Here is a 21,171-nt window from a genome sequence, read left to right as displayed (position 1 = left end):
TTATTTTTAAAGCTCTAGAAGACAATTCCTAAATAAATTCTAGTTGGATTAGCATGTACCTAAGGGTAAAAATATAACTGAAATTATTCTTACCTGGTGTTGCACATCAGAATTTGTTGGGCAGTTCAAACTAATTGGATCACACTCCTCTGCTAGGGATTAAAAAAAAAAAAAAGATGCAAGCTTGATAAAGAAAGCATATACTCTGTGGTTGTAAGGCCTAAAATTAAGACTCAATATTATGTGCTGTTTACATCTGGTAAAACCAGGAGGACCTTGAATGGCCCAGCTGCAAGTTCCCCTCCCCGTTCTGCTCCTGTGGATAAGACCGCCAGCTAAACAACGCTCCTTTTCAAGGGGACCAGGCACAGTCCCTGCTTATCCCTGAGCACTGGGATTTCAGTTCCCTGCCAGACTGCTGAATTATTCAGACAAGTCATCACATCCTTCCCTGGGAACCAGGGGTCACACACCCTCTTGACAGGACAGCGCTTGTCACCCACAGCCCCTGGTTGTTTACTCTGTTCCCAGGTGCAACCCCTATGCGACCCTGCATGGGGTGCCGCGTCCTCCCTCCCCAGGCTGTGAATATCTGTGACTCACAAGCTACTGTCAATCTCATCTGCCCAGTGTCAGGTGTCCTGTGTGTGGCCATCCCCATAACCCCAGGGCAGGATCCCTCCCTCACCAACAGGGTGAACAGGAGGTAGTCCAAACACGTTCCCCTCTGATAACCTTACATCAGATTCCATGGTGTTCACTGTTGACAGTTTACTAAATCTCTCAGAGAGCAGAGTGGGATTATACTTGTCTTGATAGCTCACCCTCCTAAAAGTCCAACCGAAACCATTTCAGTTCTATGGTTAAAGTGGGGATTGCTAGTGAAAGTCAAAGGAACATGATAGGTATGTGAAATGTCTAACACCTTTCGGAATTAACTGGTAGGAAGGAAATTCCATCCTTAGGTTGTCTTACATATGTGTTAACTTCACAGTTCCCCAACTTGTGGTGAAGATTGTACAAATGCATTAAAAACTGATTTTGTTCCATCAGATTTTAATCTTTAACCACAGAATTCAACATCGCACTCTAACCTTGAAAATCGCCAGTAATATATTATGTTATGAAAGAAATGTTTAGTGGCATGTAAAATTTTAGAGTTAATAAAGCCCTTAATAGAGAATCATTTAATTCAAGGTTCAAAAGTTAGGACTGAGTGACAGATTAATTCATCTATTTATTTTTACATTCCTTAACATTCATTGACCTATTATAGGCTGGGCTGATAGATTTATTCATATAAGGGGCTATATTTATTGCTGCCTACACAATTCTGACTAAAGGCCATTTTTTCCTTAACATTATTATCTGCAAAATTTAAACTAAAAGCACAGTCTTTTATTAAGATTCCATATGGTATCTTTTTAAGCTGGAGCAGTAGAGATCTTACCTAGCCTTCTGTTTCTCAAGACAGTTCCAGCTCTCTTGCACCAGAATCAACCGGGCTGCCTGTTAACAATGCAGATTCCTGGGCTCCACTCCAGACCTTCTGAATTGGAATCTCAGGGACCCCAGAAATCTGACACCTAACAAGCACCCCACAGAATTCGGATGCACACTAATTTTTCACAGCAAAAAGTAACAGACATGTGACTTCAGACATACTAATTCTCACAATGGCCAGTGTCATAATTGTTAACCCAGCATTATTGGACAAGTGGGGCTTTTTATTTCCCAACGCAATGTTAGCCTGAAATTAAAAAGCTACTTTTCTTACATGGTCCCCCAAGCACTCCTGTGGTTACACCCCTCTCCCTCCCCTCTACCCTCCATAAGAGAAAACACCTTCGGGGTTTCCCTGGTGGCGCAGTGGTTGGGAGTCCGCCTGCCAATGCAGGGAACACAGGTTCGTGCCCCGGTCCGGGAAGATCCCACATGCCGCGGAGCAGCTGGGCCCGTGAGCCATGGCCACTGAGCCTGAGTGTCCGGAGCCTGTGCTCCGCAACGGGAGAGGCCACAACAGTGAGAGGCCCGCATACCGCAAAAAAAAAAAAAAAAGAAAACACCTTCTCAGAATGGCCACCTTTGTATGTGTGAAGTAATTGGGGGAGGGGTTGGTTTGCTAAAACAGGAGACTGTCAGGACTCTCCGTCATGGCTGGGTGGAAGGCAGTGAACTTGTGGAACGAGCGGGACCAGGTCACAGTAAACCGTGCGGGAAGGAGGGGCTTTTAGTTTCATGTTACAAGGAAACCTATCAGCAAGATACTGTCGGTCAATTGGCAAGATGAGAAATCGTCTAAAATACAACACATTGGCCTGCTAGTTTTCAGGCAGACATTTTTACTTAGGAATTATTTTGGTGATCTCCTGAGTACTTGTTTATTTTCTCCTTTTTCAAACTGAACTACTACTTCTACATTTAGTTAACGAATTATTCCAAATATCATCCATGCTTAAGTTCAAATTTCTCAAAATAATTAACAATAAAATCAGTCTACTTCTCTTTAACTTTACATCCGCTATTTAATTTTTTTGAACAATGGAAGGGCAGTAATGCCAGAGAAGATGAAGATGATAAAATCTTGATTGCTTTATGATATAGCTATGTGCAATTTCCCCTCACTAGGAATAGTGCCTCAAAAATCAGAATTCTTTTTCCAAAGACATTTTTCTCTCAAAATATGAAGAGTCACATTCCCTTCAGAACCCTCAAGCCAGCAGTTTCTACGAGATACAGGAATTCTGTGATATAAGATAAACCCCAATCTTAAATTAGTCCTGAGTTTGGTGCCTACAGATTCTCACAGAGCACGTATCATAACAGAAGCCTGACAGAATGAACCTCCCGAAATCTCTAAAATCAGGGGAGGCAGAAGCTACACATTTGTTCCTGACAAGAAAACAGGCATAATAACACATTTCACCTCAAAAACGTGCTGATCGTTGAAATCACACTAGAGTCCCACAGTTGATTTATGGTAAAAGCACATTATTGAGAACCACTCTAGTGTAGACCGTGTTAAGGGACTATGTTGTACTATCCAGGGGAAAAGTAGGAATATACTAGAATTATAATAAAGATTTTGTGAAACATGCTAATTTTCTTAAGAAAATACATTTTGAGGACTTTTAAAATCATATGGAAATGGTTCAAGCTAATTACAAACGACTCCTCTATTAAATATAGTAGCCCCCCTAGAATTCACTTAAGTGTCAGAGTCTGAGTTGTTCTTAATATAATTAGATTACATTTACTTTTTTAAAAAATAAATTTATTTATCTATTTTTATTTTGGGCTGCGTTGGGTCTTCGTTGCTGCGTGCGGGCTTTCTCTAGTTGCGGCGAGTGGGGGCTACTCTCCATTGTGGTGCGCGGGCTTCTCATTGCGGTGGCTTCTCTTGTTGCGGAGCATGGGCTCTAGAGCGCAGGCTCAGTAGTTGTGGCGCACAGGCTTAGTTGCTCCGCAGCATGTGGGATCTTCCCGGACTAGGGCTCGAACCCGTGTCCCCTGCACTGGCAGGTGGATTCTTAACCACTGTGCCACCAGGGAAGCCTACATTTACTTTTAAGCTGTAAATTAGCCTCTTCACTAATTATATATGGGCTTTGTTTCCCTAAAAACAACTTCAGTGAGAAAATTACCATAAGCATTTAATGATGATACCGGCTCCATTATGCTATGTTTGAAAAAAATACTGCAGACATTAAATTGTTATTAAATGCAAATGTTGGATATTACATAGAAGACGATGTATTTCTTGGAGATAAGAAATTATGTGCTTAATAACACTTCCCTGCCCCCACCTCATGAATAAGGACAGAGGAAAGATCTGGAGTTACTTGTCAACTCACCACCAATTTTTTTTTTTTTTTTTTTTGCGGTACGCGGGCCTCTCACTGTTGTGGCCTCTCCCGTTGCAGAGCACAGACTCCGGACGCGCAGGCTCAGGGGCCATGGCTCACGGGCCCAGCCGCTCCGTGGCATGTGGGATCTTCCCAGACTGGGGCACGAACCCGTGTCCCCTGCATCGGCAGGCGGACTCCCAACCACTGCGCCACCGGGGAAGCCCTCACCACCATTTTATTTAAGGTTTTGTAAAACTCAAATTCTAGGAGAAACCCAACGGTACAGTTACTGTATTATCAGGCTGCTAAGCAAAAATCTTTTTCTCTTAAAACAGGAAGTCATGTTCAAGAGTGATAGAAAAGGTCTTCGGATAGTTGCTGCGGCCCAGTCTACCTAAAACGGTGGTTCCACTCTTACCTCTCTGCTACAAAAGCTTTCAACAGTCCTCTACCCTGATTGCTTACGATTCTTTTGCCAGATTTCCCTCCACCCCTGTCGGATGCTTGTTGGGAGTCAGGTGCTGTTCCAGTCTCGTTCTGTTGAATTCTCACAAGCACCCTGGGAGATCGGTGTAATACAGTCCTCTCTGCACTGCAGACTGGACACTGGGACCCTGAGCCATGGGGTCACCTGCTGAGTCCTCTCAGAGCTGGCGGTCTGGCTGCAGCTCGGGTGTCTCCTACATGTCTCCTACATGTGGCATGCCACATTCTTTTTTTTTTTTATAAATTTATTTATTTATTTATTTATTTTGGGGGCTGTGCTGGGTCTTCATTTCTGTGCGAGGGCTTTCTCTAGTTGCGGTGAGTGGGGGCCACTCTTCATCGCGGTGCGCGGGCCTCTCACTGTCGCAGCCTCTCTTGCTGCGGAGCACAGGCTCCAGACGCGCAGGCTCAGTAGCTGTGGCTCACGCGCCCAGTTACTCCGCGGCATGTGGGATCTTCCCAGACCAGGGCTCGAACCCGTGTCCCCTGCATTGGCAGGCAGATTCTCAACCACTGCGTCACCAGGGAAGGCCCTACGCCACATTCTTGAAGCTCCTTAGGCAGGCTCTTAGGTGGGTGAGGTCTGTGTCCCACTCACTCAGGTTTTCATTAAAAACACAGGTTTCTGGGCCTGACCCCAGACCCACCACCTCATGATTTTGGAGTAGCGGGGCCCAGAATCTGCATTTTAAACTAGCTCCCCAGGTAATTCTTCACTGCACCCTAAAAATCCAAGGAACACAGCCCAACACGGCCTCCGATCTGTTCTGGTGGCCTGGTTTGCACCTTCCACTTTCTTGCTGAACTAGGCAATCACAGCTTGGGGAATTCAGGACACTGAGAAGTCATTCATGGACAGGGGAAAGGGCAAAGTGTGCTTGGGAGAAGCCTCCCCTAGTACAGCCAGGATTTGGGCTCAAACCTGGCCTTCAGCTTCTTTTCCCTACACCACTGCCATTCCTGGGACGTGCACAGGAGGCAAAAGGAATGAAACTCTAATGATGTCATTTCAGAGAGCAGGAAGAAGAGTCTGGTGAGTAGAGAATGAGGGAGGGGGACTTGGCAGAGTTACAGACTTAACCACAGGTGTGCCCTGCCAGGGAGCTCCCAACCCTGCAGCCCAGTGACCCTGTGATACCCATCACCACAAGGGCTTCTGGGGAACCCCACAGCAGGCGGTGCTGGGAAGTCCTTCCTCTCCAGGAAGCCGGGGGGCCCCTGCCATCTCTGAAGCTGCTCAGATCTGATTGTTCCCCACCCCTCCTCTCTGGCCGGTCAGCAGAGCACAAGGTAAACGCTCCAGTGCAATAAGCAGCAGCTCGGCCTCCATACTGGATACAGCCTTGCAGCCTGCCCCACGGGAAATTAGGAAAGGCTCAGGCCTTTATGGTCTGCACCACGCCTGAGACATTCGCCTATGGATCATAAAAGCAAGCTCTTTTTGCTTTGGGGCCTCACAGCATCCCTTGCCCCTTGTCTGTTAACAGAACCCTCTTTCCTGTGGTTTGAGTAGAACTGACTTCATGCCCTCCGGCCCCCACCCTCCAACCTCAAGGCTCAGACCTGGTCACCCCTCCATCCTCCGACGACAGCAGCTGATACAGGGATGGCCACACGACCAAACTGCTCCTATCATGATTTGCCCCTAAAATTGTGTCATGTGTGCTGTGGGAAAGGCTCCCCCTTGCCTCGGCATCTTTAGCTGCACCAAGTAAAGCTGGAGGTGTCAGAGACTATCTTTCCCACCAAGTGGGGAAAGCCTGCTCGAGTATGGAGCCAACACAGAAGACAGAGCCATTGTTGGTGGGGGGGAGTGGGGGACTGAGCCTGAGACATCATTTAAATGCTTGGATTTAGCAGCACCCAAAGATTCTAAGCCACCAAGTCCCCCCCCACCGCCATTTTAAACTAATTTGAGCTACATTTCTGACCCTTGCAACCCACAGTCCTGGCTTTCTTCATTTTATGCATGTTAAAAACACCACAGGAATTTGATGTATAATTTGCTGTAAAATAATTTCTACATTTTAATAAGAAAATTCATACCAGAGAAGGTCAAATCATGCACTAAATTATCAGTATGTTTCTGTTTTACAATTTTAAAAAATGAAAAATTACTTTGACTAGTGCTTTGTTCAAGATATGAAAGTAATCACAAGTTTAAATTGCTACTTTAACTGTACATACCTTTAGGGAGTCCTGTGTCTTGAATGGGATATTTGTCTGACTGTAGAAACCAACAAAAGAGGAGTGTTATTTTTAAACACTGTAGTCAATTATAAGATCAAAGTGAAAAGAAAGCTTTGTCTTGGGAAAGTCATGATTTTAATTTAAAACCTTGCAAGTTATTAGCCTTGGATTTATCAATACGCCTGACCCATTGCTTGCTTTCATTCTCAATTTTACAGAAATGAAACCAAGGTGGATGAGAAGTTAATGTTGGAACATGAAACAGAAGAAGCCTTCAGCTCTGACCACTAAACCACACTTCCTCCCTTTTCTGCAGTGCTCTTTCTCTATTTCCTGCAGCTCAAAATTGAGGGACATTTCTGTTAGTGAATTACGGGGACAGACCCATCTCTTCTCACCATTTCTGTGACATTCATTCGGGCCAATAAGCATGTGTTCTGGGCAGTACTCACAATTGGACAGCTCTGTCACGGGTTGACTAGGACAGGAGTCAAAAGGTAACTATCCCATTAATTGCACGAAGATCTACGAATTAGTTACCCATTATGCACAATTCCCCAATGCTTTAGTTGAGGGCAGTACTGTTAAAGGGAATTCAAAATAGCAAATGCTCTTACAATCACATATTTCTTTGTTGGTACTGACAAATATGCAGGTATCTAAGCTTCTGGAAGCTTCTACTGCAGATTATACAACGTAGTCATTTTCTAAAGACTTCCATGAGAGGAGTTGGGATGCACCCAATCTCCCTAGCCTGTCCTCTGACCCCGGCTCAGTTCCTACCATCATCTGCATCTGGGCCTTTGGGTCTATAGTCCTCCAGCCTAAAAAAAAAAAGCTGTACCTCCCAAGTCTCCTGTAAGTCTCATCACTATCTTCCTTGGACAGAGGAGGAAAAGAAACAAATGTGGAACCAGGGATTCTGTTTCAAATGCCTTTCCTTGGAGTTTCTTTGGAGCTAGGCAGTAAAGTTTCAGAACCTTCTAGAAGCCTCCAACCCCTTTCCACAAAAGAAATCAATCAATCGTCTTTACGGTATCAGTTCAACTTGTGAAGGGGCTGGAGCCTAAGGTCAGACACACTGGTGGTCAAGCGTGTCTACATGACTGAGCCCCAATAACACTCTGGACCCCAAGGGTGGGGTGAGCTTCCCTGGTTGTCAATACTCTGTGTGTATCATCACACATCGTTACTGGGACAAGTAAACACTGTCCACACAACGTCACTGACAGAGGGTAGCTGAAAGCTCCATGCTTGTAACCTTCCTGGGCCCTGTCCTATGCCCCTCTTCCTTTGGCTGACTTTAATCTGAATACTTTTGCTGTAATAAACCACAATCCTGAGTGAAAAAAGAAATCAATCAATCAATCAATCATCAATCACAGAGAACTTAAAAATCAAATACTTTTCCCCCAGACTAAATCCTTCTCCATCCTCTGCTCCCCAGAGCATGGAAAACACATCTGTACCATAGTGCTTATCAGGCTCTTTTCAAAGTATTTGTCTATCTCCTCAGACAGACTGTGAGTGTTTCAAGAGAAGGGACCATGATCTTTACATCCCCAGATTTTGACCCTGTTCAGACTACATGAACGAACAAGTGCAGGTTTCCTGGAGAGACTGACAGTTGAGATGGGCCTAGAGAATGCCCAGGACCCAGATGACCGAGAGAAAGGAGCAAGGTGATTGCAGATGGTGGGCACGGAGGAGCAAGGCCAGGTGGTTGGAAGACGGGCCAGCCTGCAGGACAGATGCATGCTGGAGGTGGAAAAGGAAGACAGGGTTGGACACGAAATAATGGAGCCAGTTTCCATGGAAGACCCTGCAAAGGAGGCAAAGGGGTTTAGGAAGGGTGCCATTCTAGGATCTCGGGAAGCTTGGCTCATTTAACACTGCTGCCTGCTTCGTGCCCCACTCTGTGTATGGGAAGACAGTCAGCACAGCCTCACAGGAAGTCAGGCAAGCAAATAATTCCCACACAATGCGATAAAAAGTAGGGACTATGGGGCTTCCCTGGTGGCGCAGTGGTTGAGAGTCCGCCTGCTGATGCAGGGGACACGGGTTTGTGCCCCGGTCTGGGAAGATCCCACATGCCGCAGAGCGGCTGGGCCCATGAGCCATGGCCCCTGAGCCTGCGCGTCCGGAGCCTGTGCTCCGCAACGGGAGAGGCCACGACAGTGAGAGGCCCGCGTACCGCAAAAAAAAAAAAAAAGTAGGGACTATGGATAAGGCAGCACCCGAAGGCCCCAAGGCTGAGAAGCCTTCCCAGATAAGGAACAGTTGGGCTGAGTGGCGGGACGCATAGGAGTTCATTACATGAGGAAGCAGGGAAGGGCCAGCACTATGGGTACCCAGGACGGGGCGAGGGCGTGGGGCATTTGAGGAGCAGCAAATAGCTACACACAACTGGCTCATCAGAGGGTTGTTGAGACATGGTCACGGAGGACCTCATCTGCCATGGCAAGGACCATGTATTTAATCCTGGAAGGAATGTTATAGTTGAAATGTGTCCCCTCCAAAAATACCTCGAAGTCCTAACCCCTAGTACCTCAGACTGTGACCTCATTGGAAATAGGGTCATTGTAGATAGAATTATTTAAGATGAGGTCATAGTGGTGTAGGGTAGGCCCTTAATCCAATAGGACAGACGTCCTTGTAAGAGGAGAAGAGATAACAAGACACAGACACACAGGGAGAAGACGGCCACGTGCCACCAAAGGGAGAGAATGGAGCGAAGCAGCTACAAGCCAGGGGACACCAAGAACTTCCGACGACCATCAGAAGCCAGAAGAGGGACTTCCCTGGTGGCACAGTGGTTAAGAATCCACCTGCCAATGCAGGGGACAAGGGTTCGAGCCCTGGTCCGGGAAGATCCCACGTGCCGCCAAGCAACTAAGCCCGTGCGCCACAACTACTGAGCCTGCGCTCTAGGGCCCGCGAGCCACAACTACTGAAGCCCGCATGCCTAGAGCCCGTGCTCCACAACGAGAGAAGCCACCACAGTGAGAAGTCTGTGCACTGCAACGAAAAGTAGCCCCCACTCGCCGCAACTAGAGAAACCCCACGTGAAGCAACAAAGACCCAACACAGCCAAAAATAAATTTTAAAAATTAAAAGAAAAAAAAAGTGGTAACAGAGGTAAATCAACAGTGTATGCCCATCTGACACATGGGCAGCCCGCCTTTACTTTAAGGTTGTCCTATTTTTTCTTTCAATCTCAAGTTAGATATTTTGATTTCTGAAGAATTGGTAATTAAAAATAGATAGTATTAAAAGTAGACAAGCAGATAAAGACCTCACGTAACCTAAGAAGACCACTTCTGATATGTGCAAAATGAGAACAGAGTCTAACACCATTTTTAACCTGGAGAAACCCCAAGTTTATTATGTCACAGAGAAATATCATGAAAAAGAAATTTATCTTGGAAAACCTTATTTTAGGGTTTCAAATTTCATGTAAGTACTAAGTAATAAAAAATACAAAGAAATAACAAAGGGGAAAAAGGAAAAACAGGAGTCATCACCATTAATGTAAAAGTTGTAACCTACCATATTAAGGGATATAGTGCTAGGGTCTGTGTCTTCCACCGGCTCCTTTGTCAAATGATCTGTAAAGAGAGCAAATAGAGAGCATTTTCTTTACCTTAGAAGCACGGTGTGTCCTTTGATAACTGTCTTCATATAGACACAAGCTACCCCAATCAGTTTGGAGAAAAGCTTACTTTCAGTCATTAGTGGAGACAAAATAAGAAAGAATGAGTTCAGGCTGCACCAAGAAAGTGATGATGACTAATAAACTACATTAAAAAAAGATTTTGGAACAGTTTACTTACAAATATCTACAAATACTCAGAGGTACAAATAACTACAAATTAGGTGAATGTGATATTAATGACTCTTTTGCATATTGGATTTTGAGACAGGCTGGGACCTGGGACCCTTTACTGGAGCGCTTGCACCTGGACAAACATCTCCTCAAGCAACAGAGTACAAAGAAACTATAAAATACTAAAAATAACTGCACGCAAGTGCCGTTGGGCAAATTATGAACAACATACAGAAAAGAATACAAAAAGGGCACAAACCAACTGCCATTTCTGAGGTGCCGGGAGCAAAAGCAGGGTACTGCACGTGATCCCTGCACACAACACCACCAAGGGGGTGGTCAGGCCACCTAAGCCACACCTCAGGCCTGACCCACCAATCCGCACCCACCCTCACCCCATTTAAGGGACCAGCTCACTGCGCCCCCCTAGGACAGCAAGCAAGGGCACCTGTTTCTTGTTTTTACCCCTCATGCTGCAGCACAAGTCCCAATAAAGCATTGCCTGAGTTTCTCCTCTTGTCTCTTATCAATTTCTATTGATTAAAGAGTCCAAGGACCCAGGTCGGCAACAATCTGATTATAACTTTGAGCAAGAAAATTACAAAAAAAAAGCTCCCCCTTTCCAAGACAGTTTACGAAACATCTGCCAGAATACTATCTTGCTCGATAACCGTATCTGTCTGAATGGGATCCTCGGTATTTTGTGCAGTCACTACACGACCTGCAAAACCCTAAGTGGCCAGCCTTGGGCCAGTCAAGATTCACCTTTCATTTTTCTCCCAAATCTTCATTAAGTACATACTGTGGCCCAGGCACTAGGTCCTGGGAATGCCTTGGGGGATCCAAACAAACAAAACAGGACAACTTATGGAGATCATTTGTTTGTTCTCCCCAGATGTTTCCCATTTGAGAATGTGTCCAGACTTCTCACATTTCTCTCCCCGTAGGTGTTGACAATGCCCGAAGGAGAAGCAGTGTGAAGGGGACATCTCTTTGTTTATTTTATGACAGGCTACAGTCACTGGAGAGATTAAAGGAGGTGGCCCAGAGGAGTGGGGGCAAAGGAGAGAGTTTTTGCCAGTGTCCCTCCATGGAGCAGGGGACAGACACTGCAGCTCCACGAGTGGGGACTGTGCCGTGGTCCTTAGCAGAGCCCAGAGGTGGCAAGACCACATCAGGGAATGCACGGAGGGGGCTAACCCCTGGGTCCCAGGGTTCCCAGCCCCACAGAGAAACAAACCCATGATTTGGGTCTGCAAGAGAAACAGAGGGCTCCTGGACCTCAAGAGTCTTCGCAGGCTTGGACAACAAGGACATCAAGCCCACCCAAATGCACTAAAAATTCAAGGCCCCTCCTTTTCCAAGCACCACATCATCCTCTTAGGTTCCTATATGACCCTAAGGAAGGGGCCAGGCCCCAGTTTGGACTGAAATGCAATTTCCTGCCAGCCCAGTAGATTACAGACTCAGACCTGGATTTAAGTCAATGTAAAGAAAATAAGAACAAGTTGTGTTGCTAACTCCACCCTGAGTTTACAGAACTCCTGCTGCCCAAGGAAAAGGCAATTATCATACAGAGCACTTGGTGTTAAGACAGTAGAAATGAAGAAGGATATGGAAACACAGGAGGAACACAAGCCTAGCCTGGGGTGTCTGGTGGGGAGTGAAGAGCGGGTAGAGAGGAGCCTATATAGAGGAGATGACACTTGAGTCCAGAAGGATGAGTTGAAACTAGCCAGGAGAAGTCAGGGAGGGAAAAGCATTCTAGGCAGAGGGAACAGCATAGGCGAAGGCCTAGAGATGAAAAAGAATGGGACTCATGAGCATACTTCAAATAGGTCTAGCTGGACACCTGCCTTCGGTTTTCCAGTTTTTCCTTTCTATCATTCTCATGTCTAGCTCCTGGCTGGGGAGCGGGTAGTAGAAGCCACCATGAATAGCCTCCAGTCTTTTCTTTCCCTCCTATCACAGCCTAGTCTCAACCGCTTAATTTTCACCAAAGTGTATCTGGATGATAAAACTTTTTTTTTTTGGCCACGCGGCCTTGTGGGACCTTAGTTCCCCAACCAGGGATTGAACCTGGGCCTTCAGCAGTGAGAGCGCGTTGTCCTAACCACTGGACCGCCAGGGCATTCCCTGGATGATAATACTTTAAAAGCTTACCTCCACTAGGGGGGTGGAATTTTAATAGGTATCCTGTGCAGCTATTGCCCACCAAGTCTATGACAAGTTAGGCCTGTTTCCTACAGAGACATTAGTATGTGAGGAAGGAAAAAGACAAAGAGGAAGAAAATGGAGGAGACAGCTGGCAAAGGCAGAATTACCCCAAAAGCAGCAGTGAGAATGCAAACAGGCCAGTTAAAGGGAAGGCACACAGGGCTTGGGAGGAGAAGGCTTGGGTCCTCACTGCCACACCACTGAGACCTAGTGGCCTGACCCTGAATGAGTCTAGCGGTATGACCTTGGATGACTCATGTTAAGTGTTCCCAGCCTCGGGCTCTTCCTCTGTAACAGGAGGGGGTCCACGTGGCTGGCTCCCAAACCCAGCTGATCATCATTATTCTGGTCAGGTCAGGTTTGGGAACAACTCCCCCTGAGAATCTGTGCCTCTGAGGGTGATGGGGTGAACAGGACCACAAGTGTTTGGAGGCCCAAAGTCTCTTGCTTTGGTCTGAAGCCTCTGAGAATAGATGGAATTTAAGATGGGAAGGGCACAGAGAATTTAGGGCGCTTTTTTTGTTGTTTTCTGAAGCACAACAGCAAAGTGAGAGGGCGATCAGGAAAGGCTTAGGCGATCAGGAAAGGTTTAGGACCAGTCTTAGAGGCACTTTCAGGCCTTTTATTATTTTCATTCGCATGGTTGTGACTGTATCAGCTTCTGACGTAGACCAGGCTGGGGATGAAGTTCTTCCTTACGTGTAATTGCCAAATCCACTCACAGACCCAGGCCCACAGTGTCGCTCCACTTGTTCTACCTGATCCCAGGCCTTCCCCCTGGCCCTTGCTGTAGTTCACGCAGAAACACCTTTGTTCTCACAGGCCCGTGTTGTGTACCAACAGATTATCTGGAGGAGGGCTGATCCTGGTTATCTGAGACTAGTCTAGAAGTAAGCAGTTGTCCTAAAGTATTTCTGAGAGCTCTTGGAGCCACATGTTTACAATATTATTAGAATGAAATCAAATAGTTTACTCAGAAGCTTTAAAATGTTTATTTTTACGGGCCCCAGGTAACAGCAGGCTGGGCCTCTAGGCAAGGCTCTGGTATCAGATGCGGCACGAGGAAGCTGAAAGAGAAAGGGGGATCACGCTGAAAGAGAAAGGGGGATCATGCGAGCTCCGAGGTGGCAAGGCCGGCAGCTCAGCCAGGGGTGGGTGGGGACCTTCCTCCTGATCCTGGCTATCGCTCTACTGTCCCAAAGCTGCCTCCATTCTCCTGGATTGGTGACTCTAAAGAAGGCAGAGGTCACCCCAAATTAGCTGGTAATTGACCAAAGGGGGTCTCACTGATGGCAATGAGAATGATGTTTAATTCACATGAGCATCTTCTGGGGGGGTCCTCAAAAGGCCTGAGTGAAACCCATGGTGAGCTGATGCTACTCAGCTGCTGGAAGGGCACCCAGCCTGGCTCCCGGAGGCCCCAGGGGAGAGCAAGCAAGGCCAGCTGCAGTTACTTGTTTCTCTGGGCCTCAGGTGCCTCATCTGTAATATTCAGGGGGAGGGGGGATAGAGAGCCTCCCCGTGCCCTTCCAGCTTTAAAAGTCCATGAGTGGTGAGAAGTAGGGGCCCCAAAGGTGAAAAGAGCATCTTCAAGTGAAGGTCACTCCAACACAGGAAGCCCAGTTACAATTAGAGCTCCCACTTACCCAGTACCCCTCCCCATTCACCCACCCCATCGCCCCATGCTGCCTGGTTTACAGGCATCAAACTGTGGGCAGAAAAAGCTCTTCCCATATTGGCATCTTAGGAACTGATTCAGTTAGATATGTTAACTGGGTTTACCTTGTAAAGTTAAAAAAAAAATAAAGATGTTTGTATATCCACATGCATATAACAAAGGTGGGTATCTATTATTATACCATATGAACTTAATTTAAAAAACAACTCTTTGCCCTGAGAAAATTTACACTGGCAGGAAAACAGTCATGCTGGTTACAGCATGAGTGCCCAAGGTCATAGGGCAAAGGAAGCAGCAGGATTTGGATCTGGGACTTTCTGACTTCAAAATCTACCCGTTTTCCACTAGCTTCGGGTTGCTTGAAGTGGTTCATGCATTGACCACCTGATAACAGACTGTCCTGGGGGTATCTCTATGTCCAAATTTTCCCTTCCTGTGAGGGTACCAGTCACACTGGATGAGAGCTCACTCTGATGACCTCATTTTAACTTGACTGCTTCTGTAAAGACTTTATTCCCAAATCAGGTCACGTTCTGAGGTACTGGGGATTAGGATGTCAACAAAATTCTTTTTGGGTGGGGAGCACAGTTCAACCCATAACAGTCCACTCTCTGGCCCCCAAATTCATGTCCTTCCCATGTGCAAAAGACATTCACCCGACATACCTCAAAGCTTTCATCACTCCGGCATCAACTCTGAATGCAAAATCTCACCTACCCATCATCCACTCAAAGACCCAGCTCTCGTCAGCTCCTGAATCAGAATCCCCAGGAGCCCTGGAGACTGTGGGCTGCACCCGGCAGCCTCTCCACCAGGAACGATCTCGGATTGTCCAACACAGACGTGGGTAAGCTGCCCAAGCGCAGCACGGTCACGTCCGGACCTCTCCCTTTATGAATCACATTAGATAAGGGCCAATAGTTCCTCAAGACAGTTCCTCAGAGGAAGTTCAAAGATCTCCTCTAAAGATGTCCTTTCAGAGAAACAAAGAGGGAAGCGTGTCAGAGCTTCCTGGCTTTCCCGATCATCAGGAATCAAAAGAGTGGGGCCTTTTGTGCTTCTTAGTGAAAAAGTAAAGGCAATTCTTTGAACTCGGTGATTTCAGAGTTCATTTATTTTTCCTCTGTTATTTTTTGTACCCTAGCTTTTCTTTTGACCTACAGCTGTTTTCACTCCTGATTCTAAGGAAGCCCTAGAGTCCTAACCGTATTCAGGATTACGGAAGCTCTCAGGGCAGCAGCGCTAACACGCTGCTAAGTTTACCCTCTTCTCTGTCTGGCAGCAGCCCTGCTCTGTCATCCCTGCACCTCAGAGCAGGGGCTGAACAAGCTGAGAAAGGACCAGGGATCAAGAAGGTGCACCTCTAGAGCAACTTCTCTGGACGATGGCCAAGCTGAGGGAGAGGGGAGGGGAGGGAAGAGATGAACCAAGGGATGAAAGAGGAATGCAGACAAGGGGGAAATACTTGGGTAGAGAGAAGAAAACTTAGAGGCATTGTAAGAAAGGGAAAGAAATGAAGTGGGCATTGGAAAAACCCACGGGACGGGGAAGGAGAAAGGGAAGAAGGAAGGAAGAAAGGAAAACCGCGGTCTGTCAGCACTCTCTGGTGGATGTGGTGAATGAACTGGTTGGTCCAGCCTTTCAAATAAGGGTGCTGCTCCAAGTGGTTCCCCCTTTAGTCCTGGTTTCTGCTCCCGGTGCTACTGGAGTTTGCAAGAAGGACAGGGTGCCACATCAGACCCATTCAAGCGCGTAGGAGGGCTCAGAGGGGTGCGTGAGGGGTGAGATGCCACCTAAGGGGCTGTCCTGGGCCGGTCTCTAGGGCCAGGGTTCCCAGGGAGCAACCCTGTGTGCAGTGCAAACAATACCCCGAGGATGAACAAAGGCAGAACATACACTGATGCGCTCCACGGCCAAGGGCACTTACTTAGCTCACTGCGACGAAGCAATGAACTGTACCATCTCCCCAACTCTCCCGACTTTCAAAGCCTCTTTCTTTGTTTCTGCCCTTAATATATGTATGAACACGAACCAGATTTTATTCACTTTCAACAGGCAATTCTGACTCCTTCCACGATGGATGGTTTATTAGTGGAAGAGATGGAATGAGATGGCCACACTGTAACCTGCATGACTATCTTCCTGCCAGTGTAAATTTTCTCAAGGCAAAGAGTTGTTTTTTTAATTAAGTTCATATGGTATAATAATAGACACCCACCTTTGTTATATGCATGTGGATATACAAACATCTTTATTTTTTTTTAACTTTACAAGGTAAACCCAGTTAACATATCTAACTGAATCAGTTCCTAAGATGCCAATATGGGAAGAGCTTTTTCTGCCCACAGTTTGATGAACAGGTGGTTACATTTTATATCTTTCATTCATTTACTGAGATGATAAGTATTTAACCAGGGCTTACTAAGTGCTGGGTACTGGGCCAGGCGTTGGAGAAAAACAGTCTCCACGGTCTGTGGAGCAGACCGGTCGAGCAAAACAGACATGCCCTCTGTCCAAGAATTATAGTCTAACGGGGTAGAGAGACAATGGTGAAATCTTCACAGCTAGAAAGGGCGACAGGTGCTGGAAGGGTGCACCAAGATTGTGTAACTTGGAGCTGAATCTACATCAGTTTTGATCTGAAATCTGAAGGGTGGGCAGGAGGTAAATGGACCGGCGGGGGTTGGGGGGAGGTGAAGGGAGACTTCCAGGCAGCAGAAACAACTTGTGCAAAGGCCAGGAGGCAGGTGGTCCAGGGCTCTCAAGGAAACAGAGGAGGCAGGGTGGCTGCAGTGCAGACGAAGAGAAAGAGCAGGCTTGCCGACTGAAGGGAGAGCTACAGGCCCACATACAGAGTATGGACACCACTGAAGGACTGAGGATTTACTGGAAAGTCAGCGCAGGTTTCTGAGTAGAGGAATGGCGAGATCTGATTTGTTTTTAAAAGGTCCCTCTGGCCACTTTTAGGTGAACAGGTTGGTGGAAGGTGAGAGTGTGTGCGGAAATACCAGTTGGGAGGTAAGTGCAGGAAACCTGGTGAGACAGCATGGTAACTGGGTCTGGGGTGGAGACACGAAAATGCCACGTAACGAGTTTTACACATTATCACCACTTGTGGCTCCATTACAGAAATGGAAGGGATGTGTCCTGGAGGTTATAGAAATGATATGAGATGTTAGAAAGAGGAAGTCATTTTTTTGGTCATATTTCTGTCCAACCCTTTGTTTCTACATGCAAGTGTGGAGATATTATATATCTTTTTTTAAACTGGAAGAACCCTCATCTAATTGATAGAATTCCAGAGTGGGAATGGACATGAGAGTATCTTTCAGATGCCTGGAGATGTTCTTCAACATCGCTGCAAGTGAGAGGGAGATCTCTACTCAGGAGGTCTCTCCCCTCTTTGTAGGAAGCCAACAAAACCACCTACAAGTTTGGGTTCTACCTCTCAAAGTCAAGGAGACAGGTTCTTTCCGAATGACGCCCTCCTATCATCATATCCTCAGGTCTCTCATCCCACCACATGTACTGGGATTTCCAAGTCCCTTTGTTCCAGGTTGTGAGCTTCCATTTTCGCTGGGCCAAGCAGGCTAAGTAGCATCACCGGACTTCTAGATCCTGTAGTACTATTACTGTCATCTAAGATCCTGTTAGCTGCTCTGGTGGCCTTATCACACTCTTGACTCACTGAGGCTTTTTATACATGAAGCTGTGTTTCCCAACACCCACCTCCTCTGGTGCCATTGATTTTGGGGGTCCCAAGCAGACCTTATATGTACCCCCATTCAGTGGGTCCCGATCAAGATCTTTTTGAATCTCCTTCACCATCATCATTTAATGAGATGGAAACCACTGTTAGTAAAATCTAGCTTAACACCTCTTGGCATCTTGCCAATTACATTTTCAGAAGAGGAAGTGGATGCAGAGGTGAGAGTTGGGGGCCAGGGGTAGGATTTCTCCCTTAATTTCCCCGTCTGTTTTTCCAAACAATGAATATGGGGGAGGAGAAGGATATCCAAACCATTTACTTATCTTCCATCTCCCATGGATAAAATGTTTACCATTCCTCACTTAAAGAAGAACCACTTGAAGGAGAATTTAGATCTTTCTTAAAATCTCCAGGAAACTCTCCCAGACCCAGCACATCACAAGGCCAAGTTAGCCATCTCTGACCCACCTCCAGATACTTTCTATCTCATTCTCCTAATTGCTGAATCCCCAAATGAACAATAAAACATTCAAGCTCCGGCCCTGCCCAAGCCCAAGAAATAAAATAGGGAGCACGTGTCTCTAAGCAGGTATCTGTGGTTCTGTATATCTGGTTCTCTCCCTAGCCTTTCCAGCCTCAACAAAACTAGAAAAAGCCCCAGTGTGCTCTGGGGGATACATCATTCATTCATTCACGTGTTCGACAAACATTCACTGAGGATCAGCCTAGGGTATGGGAGAGCAAGGACAGCGAATTCCTGAAAGGTGAAGTCTGAGGAAGATTTTCAATTCAAGTGAAATTAAAGAAAAATCGAGAGCCTGGTCTCAGGAACAGACACAGTATTTTACGGTTTTTCAATTCAAGTGAGATTAAAGAAAAACCTAGACTCTGGCTTCAGGTGCAAACACAACATTTAACGATAAGGACAGAACTAGAGGCCATTCTAACCAAAGGCCTCCACAGGTGGGACCAGCCGCCTGGTTTTGTGGATACTAGTTTATGAAATAGCTCCGAGGACCAATATTTAGAACAAAACCATTTAATAAAAGTGAAACGAGGAGAGAAGAGGAGAAATGAGAAGGCACGTGAGTAGGGAGAAAGGGAGAGCTCGGGAGGAAAAAAAGAAATCCACCCCTTGCGCTCTTTTCTGCCGGAGAGGTTTGAGGGGCTTGTTTCAACCTGGCATCGCCGGTGCAGAACAAAGACGGTGGGGCGAGAGAGCAAGAGGAGAGAATGGGCGTCTCAGGCACGCTTGGGGGCGACTGGGGCCAGGGGGCCGCGGGGGCCGCGCACCACCAGCAGCGGCTCGCGGGGGGAGCCTCGCACCTCGCCCTCCGAGACCGGGCGCCGCCGCTGTCCCCCGTCCGGCCCCGCGCGGACCCGGGTCGGGCGCCAGGGTCCAGGGTGGTCCCAGGTCGCCCCTCGGGGCTCGCGGGGAGCTCGGCCCCGACAGCCCCGCCGCAGACGCGGACGCCTCGCGATCTAGCGACCCGCGGTCCGTGCCCCGGGTGAGGGTGCGGCGCGGTGTCAACTTACCCGCGCGCACAGGGTCTTCCGGAGAAGCCATGGGGACGGGGAGGGCCAAAGAGCGCCCGAACGGGGCCGGGCGGCGGCGGGACAGGGGAGGAAAGCCGGGTTGCGGGGCTCGGTTGCCCTGCTTTTCGGACGCGCGGGGAGCGAACCTCGGCGGCTCCGCGCGCCCCTCCTCCGCCCGCTCCTCCCCTCTCTCAGCAGCTCTTCCCGGCGCTCACTTCCTGCTTGGCAATTAGCAAAGCCCCTGCAGTGCGCGTCCGGGTTCCACCCTCGCCCCCACACGCGCGAGCGAGAGCCCAGGTGCAGCGGACCAGGGCGCTGGGAGAGTCCCTGGGTGCCCCGGGGTCCCCAGCGGCCGCCGCGAGCGCCCTTCCAGTCCTGCGCCCAGGTCTCCCACGGCAGGTCCCGCCGCGGAGCTCGCACGAGTGCTGCCCGGGACCTGCTGCGAAGCGATTATTAGCCTTAAAACCCGGCTGCAGCCGCGGGTCGCTCTCCTGGCTCCCTCCTTTCGCCCTGAGTCCGGCCGCAACTCTTCTCCGCGCATAGACCTGGGCTGAGATGCCTGGCGGCGGTCTGATGTTTAGACCATTTCCTGCTCTTTAGGCAGAGTACGCCGCTGCATGATGGCACACGCTAATAATTTCTATTTTGATTTTTCTTTGGCATTGGTTATTACATGACCTCCAGGGTACTTACAACACAAAGGGAGTGAAAAGAGGAAGCCTGATACACACTCGCACAGCCTCGCTAGAAAAATAGCTTAGGGCTCCCTCGGAAATGCCAAGGTCTATTTTTTTTAATTTTAATTTTATACCAATTACGTGCGCACAGATTGGAATCTTTCACTAAGAATATTTTTAAGATTGTTATATTTTAACTAAACCTATCATCAATCATAAATCTATTACTATACGATGGTTACAGGCAATTTAAATTTAATAGTAATCTCATAAGGGTTTAAAATAACCTTTGTCCTCACACATAAGAATTGAAAGAGAGGAATTGATTTGAAAGAGATAACATAGCTTTTAGTTAGTTTATCGTGAAGGAGCAGCCTCTGGCTAAAAACTCAGCTCCGAAAAATGCAGGAAAGCAGCAAGTGTGTACATACCCTCTTGGCGACCAGGGGCGTGCTTTGTGCCTCTCCCCCTCTGTTTAGTAGTCCTGAGGCCCATGGCACTCTCCAGATCGGCACTTAATATGCCATGAAAGAAACGAGAGGCTCAGAGAAGAGGGTCCGGCTGGGTGTCGACCTTCTGGTGGAAAGCTCTCTGGGGAATTTGTGGGTGGGAGGATGAACTTCCTTTTGGTCTGCCTTCTGATAGGAAGAGAAATTTTTTTAAACGGTGTTTTCTCTTAGCATCCATTTTGAGGTTTGGTTTGTGGTTCTTTCTGTACTTCTCAGGATGATGGAATTATTTCTGAGGTTGGTTGTCAGGAACCACATAGCAAGTCGGCAACACAAGCTCAAGCGTTGCTCTGAAGCTGGTTTGCTTTTCAAAACCCTGAATTAATTGTCTTATCACCCCCACTCTTATTATATCAAATAGAAGATGGGTGGCAGAAACACACTTCAACGTTAATTTTTCAAAAGAAAACTGACTATATATATTATTCCCTTTCATTCCATTTCTTTGTACCTACTTTTTGTGAATTGCAACCATAAGCCCTCATTACCTTATTT

General features: G+C 47.3%; 1 protein-coding gene across 3 annotated transcripts in view; it reads right to left on the bottom strand.

Annotated features, from left to right (window-relative positions):
• Nucleotides 1–20,662, bottom strand: part of EDARADD (EDAR associated via death domain) — a gene marked incomplete at its 5' end in the record, with an annotated part of 56,216 nt that extends 35,554 nt beyond the window's left edge. The window contains 4 exons of one of the 3 annotated variants that reach the window (XM_081230597.1): nt 94–152; nt 6,522–6,561; nt 10,074–10,132; nt 20,599–20,662. In XM_081230597.1, coding sequence (XP_081086723.1) covers nt 94–152; nt 6,522–6,561; nt 10,074–10,132; nt 20,599–20,662 — 222 coding nt within the window. Of the gene's footprint in view, nt 1–93; nt 153–6,521; nt 6,562–10,073; nt 10,133–19,490; nt 19,646–20,598 lie in introns of those variants that run through there. The other 2 variants (XM_081230598.1, XM_081230599.1) reach the window with 2 other exon arrangements.
• Nucleotides 20,663–21,171: the final 509 nt, after the last annotated feature.

The sequence above is a fragment of the Mesoplodon bidens genome, assembly GCF_964165515.1.
Source record: "Mesoplodon bidens genome assembly, chromosome: 1".
NCBI lineage: Eukaryota > Metazoa > Chordata > Mammalia > Artiodactyla > Ziphiidae > Mesoplodon > Mesoplodon bidens.
This window is presented reverse-complemented; position numbering and strand designations above follow the sequence as displayed.